The sequence below is a fragment of the Otolemur garnettii genome, unplaced genomic scaffold, assembly GCF_000181295.1.
Source record: "Otolemur garnettii isolate 467f Iridium unplaced genomic scaffold, OtoGar3 scaffold00080, whole genome shotgun sequence".
Classification (NCBI taxonomy): Eukaryota; Metazoa; Chordata; class Mammalia; order Primates; family Galagidae; genus Otolemur; species Otolemur garnettii.
The window spans coordinates 3964035-3971595 of NW_003852475.1; the positions used below are offsets into that span (position 1 = coordinate 3964035).

Here is a 7561-nt window from a genome sequence, read left to right on the forward strand (position 1 = left end):
TGATTCTCTTGCCTCAGCCTCCCAAGTGCTGGGACTACAGGCGCCCGCCACAACGCCCGGCTATTTTTTTGTTGCAATCTGGCCAGGGCCGGGTTTGAACCTACCACCCTTGGTATATGAGGCCAGCGCCCTACCCACTGAGCCACAGGCACTGCCCGGTATCTTTCCTCTTTCTTGGGTCAGTGGGGGCCAGTTGCATGGGACCATCACAGGAAGGCATGGTATGCTAACCTCATCTGTGGGGGGCTCTCAGACTAGCCTTCATCCTGCACTCCTCCTCCCACTGGAACCCCAGACTTTCATGACTGCTACTGACCAAAGCAGTTTACCAAATGTTACTCAAAATCTCTGGTGATGGTCCACTCACCTTCAAGAAGGCTCAAGAGTGCCCTGTCTGGGCTCTTCCTGCTGGAGGGACAGTCCTGGAGTTTTAGGTCAAAGATGAAAACTTTCACTTTTGGCTTAATAATCTGAAAAGATAAAGACAAGAACATGAACCAAAGCTGCCTTGAAGGCATCTTTTGTTTTATTTATTTATTTATTCCCCACTCCACCCCCCAGAAGGTATCTTTTGATAATGGACAGAGTTTTAAGATAAGAAGCTATGAAAACTTACTCTGGCTTTGGAAATGACCTCTAACTATCTCAGTTAAATAAGGAAGCTGAAAGATAAAGATCATAGACCACTCTCCCCACTGACCCTTACCTTCATCTGTTCCTTCATCTCAGGCTTATTAGGCACCCTTTAGAGCCAGGCTGTGTTAGGATCAGGAACAAGCCTGACCACTCACATCAGGACACTGTGTTACTTAAGAAGCTTAATTAAAAGGCTACCATTGTCTAGCCAGGTGCTATGGTGGGTGTAGTCCCAGGTACCTGGGAGGCTGAAGCAAGAGAATTGCTTAAGCCTAAGAGTTTGAGATTGCTGTGAGCTGTGATGGCATGGCGCTCCACCAAGGGTGACATAGACAGACTCTGTCTCAAAAAAAACAAAAACAAAAAAGGCTACCATTGTCATATTTATGGACACCTGGGGTTTCATTCAAATAATCTAGTTTGGGAGGGAGAAGATAGGGGTGTAGGTGAAACAAGATTAGCCATGAAGCAACAGCTCTTGAAGCTGGGGTTCATCATTCTTTATCTCTACTCTGAAGCTTTATTGGGGTTCATCATTCTTTCTCTCTACTTTTGTTTCATTTTGTTTTCCTTTGAGATAGAGTCTCACTTTGTCACCTTTGGTAGAGTGTCATGGCATCATAATTCACAGCAACTTCAAACACTTAGGCTCAAGAAATCTGCTTGTTTCAGCCTCCTGAGTAGTGGGGACTAGAGGCACCTGCCAAAACGCCTGGCTATATTTATTTATTTATTTATTTATTTATTTATTTTTGAGATAGGGTCTTGCTCCTGCTCAGGCTGGTCTTGAATTCAGGCAATCCACCCACATGGGTCTCCCAGAGTACTGGGATTATGGGTATGAGCCACTGCACCCAGCTTCTACTTTTGGATGTTGGAAATTTTCTATAACAAATATATGCCTTTGACTGTTTTCTTTTTTGTTATTGAGACACAGTCTCACTCTGTCACCCAGAATAGAGTGCTGTGGCACCATAGCTCACAACAACCTCAAAATCTTGGACCAAGTGATCTTCTTGCCTCAGCTTCCCAATTAGCTGGAACTATAGGCACCCACCACAATGCATAGGTAATGTTTATATTTTTAGTAGAGATAGGGGCTTGCGCTTCCTCAGGTTGATCTCAAACTCTTGAGCTCAAGCAATCCACCCACCTCAGACTCCCAGAGTGCTTTATTGGAGGCGGACTTGGATTTTTTGAAAAAAGTCCAAGGAGTGTCATCGTTAAAATTGGAACAAATTTAATCTCCCTTCCTCCATTTCTAGTTATTTCAGCATGAAGGGAAATATCTCTAGTCTGACATACTGTTTAGCTTCACTATTTTATTTTATTACATTAATTTATTTTGTAACAGAATCTCTTTTGCCCAGGCTAGAGTGCAGTGGTATCATCGTAGCTCACTACAACCTCAAGCTCCTTGGCCTTACATGATCCTCCTCCCTCAACCTCTCAAGTAACTGGGACAGGTGCACACTACAATGCCTGGCTAGTTTTCCATATTTTTTGGTAGAGAAAAGGTTTCACTGTTGCCGCTGATCTTGAGCTAACCTCAGTAATCCTCCTGCCTCGGTCTCCCAAAATGCTAGGATTACAGGTGTGAGCTACTGTTCTAGGCCTGATTTTACTTTATCTTTCCTGTGAGGTCAGGGTTTAATCGCCTTTCCCATGCAAACTTTTTCCTCCTTTGATTCATTAAAAGCTACAAGAAGCACCAAAAGCAAGTACTTCAAAAGGATTCAGGCACATGCTTTGTTTTCTCATTGCCACCTAACGTCTCTTCTTTACAGATGAGGCTCCAAGAGGCTGATTGCCCATGCCCCACTGTTAGAGGAAGTGCAACTCCACCTGGCCCTTACCTTTCCCTGTGCCAGATCAAGGCTGGGGACCCAGACGACCCAGGGTGGTGTGGTTAAGGAACCCAGGGTTTTTCCTTCTTGAACAGTTGATATGCAGCAGGGACAGCCTGTGATGTCCCAGGATTGGAAAGCTAGAGGAGCCTAGAAGACCCCACTCCTGCCTCCTGCCAAGTGGAGAATTCTCTGGGTGAGATGGATTTTTTCTGGTAAGTGGATGTGGGACCTTCTTGTGTACCTCCTGGAGAATTCAGAAACTGAGAGTGTGTCCTGGCTCTTCATTTAGGTGCTGGGGCTGAGGACAGCCTAAGGACAACCTGAGACAGCTGTAAAGGGGAGGCTCAGAGAGGGGTGTGCAGGAGATGGAGGAAGGAACAGGTGCCTCTCCCTGCACTGCCTCCACCCTCCTCCCTCACAGCCCAAGGAAGAGGTCCTTTGAGGGGGAGGGAGAGGATCTTCATTGAGGAGGGAGGGCATGTGGGGAAGGAAGCTGTGGACAGCATGAGTCAGGCTCCTGGGGACACAACTCAGGTCCTTTCCCCAGGGAGAGCTCAGCTGTTGTTCCTGTCCTGGGTGTGGTACCCGGCATGTAGCTAGGATCCCAAAGAGGGACAGTCTCCTCTATGGCTCAATTGTCATTCTAAATCTTGATGGCTGTATTTGAGCTGTCAAGTGCAGCATCTGGATTTGAATTCCTATCCAAGGAATAAAGAACTTTTGCAGGAGCAATAAATGGCTGCTAAGTTTTTCCAGGGAGAGTTTTACCATTTGACTGGCCAGCTGCTGACGTTTCACAGCTTTATCCAGACATTAGTATGAGTGGGTCTTCTTGAAAGTATTTTGACATGAAGAGGGAATCACTAGGGTGCCACCTGTAGCTCAAAGGAGTAAGGTGCCAGCCCCATATGCCAGAGGTGGTGGGTTCAAACCCAGCCCCGGCCAAAAACTGAAAAAAAAAAAAAAGAAAGAAAGAAAGAAAAGAAAACGGAATCACTATAAACCTCATCCTCAAGTACAAATAGTGCCGATGCTCTCTCAGAGGCCCTGCTGTAGCACTATGTGAACCCATTAGATTGGCAACAAGCTCTAGTCTAATTTCTCAAGGAGGACAACAGACAAACTTAGTCACGATAGACATAAGCAGACCTCAAAGATACCACAGTATTGTCTAAGGCCCAGAAATAGCATCAGCAAGCCCTCAAGGGCAGGCTATGGGTCACAAGCAAATTCAGGTTCAGGTAAGAAGATATTCATAAAAAGAACAAAAATTGGGTTCAGCACCTGTGCACAGTGGTTATGGCGCTAGCCACATACACCCAGGCTGGCGGATTTGAACCCAGCCCTGGCCAGTTAAATAACAATGAGAACTGCGACGACAACAACAAAAAATAGCTGGGCATTGTGGTGGGCACCTGTAGTCCCAGCTACCTGGGGAGCTGGGGCAAGAGAATTGCTTAAGGCCAAGAGTTTGAGGTTGCTGTGGGCTGTGATGCCATGGCACTCTAACCGAGGGCAACAGCTTGAGACTCTGTCTCAAAAAACAAAAAAAAAGATTAAACATATATGACTTTTTTTTTCTTGAGACAGAGTCTGTGTCACCCTCGGTGGAGTCACCTCACAGCAACCTCAAACTCTTGGGCTTAAGCGATTCTCTTGCCTCAGCCTCCCAAATAGCTGGGACTACAGGTGCCTGCCACAACGCCTGGTTATTTTTTTGTTGCAGTTGTCATTGTTGGTTAGCTAGCCCAGGCCGGGTTCCAACCTGCTAACTTAGGTGTATGTGGCTGGCACTGTAATCACTGTGCTATGGGTGCCAAGCCCATATATAACTTTTTAAAATACCACTCTCATTATAACATTTCCTACATCTTGGACTTGTTTTGTTTGGAAAGGTAGTGTGGTATCTTAGAATGAGGAATCCTTGGTTTCCCTTATTTTATTTTATTTCTCATTTAGGTCAAAAGATGAAAAAGAAAGTCCTGCTTTAAATCTCACCTCAGAAGCTGGGCACCATGGTTTGTGCTTGTAATAATCCCAGCTACTCAGAGGCTGGGGTGGGAGGATAACTTGAGGCCAGGAGTTTGAGGCCAGCCTGGACGACATCATGAGATCCTTGTCTCAAAAAAAAAGTTCCACTTCTGATGTCCACTACCCAGTGTCTGGTTAAGTTTCCTAAACCTTGGGGTGCTTTGTAAGGAGTAGAGATAATGTGAGGATTGAGTGCCCCACACAGTATTTGGCATAAGCAAGCTCTATTATGCAAATTGTGGATACATCTACTGTTTTTGATTAATCTCTTCTTCTTTTTAACAAAGTCTCACTATGTCGCCCTCGGTCGTAGAGTGCTGTGGCATCATAGCTCGCAGCAACCTCAAACTCTTGGGCTTAAATGATTCTCTTGCCTCAGCCTCCCAAGTAGCTGGGACTATAGATGCCCACCACAATGCCTGGCTATTTTTTTGTGGCAGTTGTCATTATTATTTAGCTGGCCTGGGCCGGGTTCGAACCTAGTGTATATGGCTGGCACCATAACCACTGTGCTGTGGGTGTTGAGCCTGATTAGATAATCTTATTATTGTATTGAATATAATAAAAGCAGCACTGAAAAATGGAGGTTCCATGTAGTTAAAGGGCTAAGCATTTGACATTACTGAACTAAGCATTTAAACAGATAATTCCTCAAACCATCCTCCTTGGTGGTGGAGGTGGTAAGATTCAAAACCAGAGGTGTGCAGTGAGGCTGCTTTGCCTGCTTTGCCTCATAGGTTGTGCAGGGGCTGAAAGTAGAAGAGGGGGCTTTGTGTCCAAACCTGCAAAGGCAAGAATTCAGATGTGGGTGACTTTGAGGGGTCAGATATCCCTAGAGAGGCCCAGAGAAGATAGCTCTTCAGGGGTAATTATAGGTATACTGCTAGGACTTGGAAGGTCCGGGAGAAACCCACTGGGTGTCACCAGTTAAACCTTGCCAGGACATGGGGGACTAGCCAAGATTCTAGGGAATTAAGCAAGTAAATTGCACATTAGTGACCAACCATAAGAGAGAAACCTAATGATCGGATAGGTAGCCCCTAATATACTTTCTCTAATGATCAAAAATAATTAGACTCCAGAAAAACAATACTGGGTATGATAAAGAGTCCTGAGCTGGGCAGTGCCTATGGCTCAAAGGAGTAGGGCGCCGGCCCCATATATATACCCGAGGTGGAGGTGGGTTCAAACCTGGCCCCGGCCAAAAACTGCCAAAAAAAAAAAAAAGAGTCCTGAGCTTACTGGAATGTCCCAATAGCTGGGATCTGATTTAACAGACCTGGCAGTCCAGTGTGAGGGGAGCGGCTCGAGGGGGAGACACCTCCGCTGCCACTGCAATAGACTGCCTCCAGGCTTTCGGGCCCCCACGCTGGGCCTTGCTGTCAGGAAGCTTCAGTTCCCCGGCTCAGTTTGCTGCCACCTCAGATTTCTTTACCTCCAGAAAGAAAAAAATTGACCCCTAGCATCCTGGAAGATTATTTAAGAATCTGAAATTAGGGACTTCTTTCAAATTTGGACATGGCTAATCGAGGTGCAACAAGACCCAACGGACCGAATACTGGAAATAAAATATGCCAATTCAAACTAGTACTTCTGGGAGAGTCTGCTGTTGGTAAATCAAGCCTAGTGCTTCGTTTTGTGAAAGGCCAATTTCATGAATTTCAAGAAAGTACCATTGGGGCTGCTTTTCTAACCCGAACTGTGTGTCTTGATGATACTACAGTAAAATTTGAAATATGAGATACAGCTGGTCAGGAATGATACCATAGCTAAGCACCAATGTACTACAGAGGAGCACAAGCAGCCATAGTTGTAGGTGATATCACCAACGAGGAGTCCTTTGCAAGAGCAAAAAATTGGGTTAAAGAGCTTCAGAGACAAGCAAGTCCTAACACTGTAACAGCTTTATCAGGAAACAAGGCTGACCTAGCAAATAAAAGAGCTGTAGATTGCCAGGAAGCACAATCTTATGCAGATGATAACAGTTTATTATTCATGGAGACATCTGCCAAAACATCAATGAATGTGAACGAAATATTCATGGCAATAGCTAAAAAGTTGCCAAAGAATGAACCACAGAATCCAGGAGCAAATTCTGCCAGAGGAAGAGGAGTAGATCTTACTGAACCCACACAGCCAACCAGGAGTCAGTGTTGTAGTAACTAAATCTCCAGTTTGAACTAGCTGGAATTTTCTTCTGCTTCCTAAATGTTAATAACAGTGGAATTGGAGCATTTAACCAGCCCAGTATGACTTCCAAAAAGAAGAGACTTACAATAGAGTCAAGTTTCTAATACAGAATTATTTTAAGTGTTTTGAACTTAATTTTTAATAACATGCATGTGTCCCTCTGACTAATATTTCAGCAATAGAAAGGGAAAATGAGAACTGTATGTACACTTGCTTCATTGGAGAGTTGGGGGAATCATTCCTCATCACTAAGGATATAGACAAATGATTAACCAGCCAGTTTCTCCACATTGGTACAGTAGTTACCTATGAAAAATATATGCAACTTATTAATTTGGGATTTTTAAAAGGTCATTTTTTAGAACCAGATTCTAAAGATATTTATGCTTAGCTATTTGTTCCCCTTCAAATGTGTGAGCTCTTCAACAAAAATGAAACAAACCAGGTGTCTGTGATTTCTATGTAATCACTGCGGGCCATTACATAGGTTTTGTTGTTTGGGGGCAGAGAGGGAGCTTTTGTTCCCTTTTGACATAATATAGTCAATGCACTAACAATTATGTATATTCAAACTTGATTATTTGAAATTCAATCTTCAGCTGTACTGTAAATAGGGTACTCTATTGTGGTCTCCATATATTTAATACTTTTCTGTAATATTTAAGAGTTGCTTAAAAGTATACAAAATGTACAGTTACTAAAACAGCTAATTCTTTCCCTCTTTGGACAGAAGGGGCTTCAGTTCTTACATGGTTAGAACTATAATAAACAATGTACCCGTAATTTGTAACATAAGTATTGCAATATGTTAGTAACAATCTTGCAGCCTTGTTTTCCAAAGTTCATTTTATTTC

At 43.9% G+C, this 7561-nt stretch overlaps 1 protein-coding gene and 1 pseudogene across 2 annotated transcripts in view; one reads left to right on the forward strand and one right to left on the reverse strand.

Annotated features, from left to right (window-relative positions):
- Positions 1–7561, reverse strand: part of LCT (lactase) — a 79283-nt gene that overhangs the window by 51185 nt on the left and 20537 nt on the right. The window contains exon 4 of the mRNA XM_003794381.3: positions 368–470. Within this exon, the coding sequence (XP_003794429.1) occupies positions 368–470 (103 nt within the window). The remainder of the gene's footprint in view (positions 1–367; positions 471–7561) is intronic.
- On the forward strand, positions 5944–6827 carry LOC100944421 (annotated as a pseudogene). Its single transcript, XR_001161481.1, has one exon. The product of XR_001161481.1 is annotated as a ras-related protein Rab-5A pseudogene (transcript).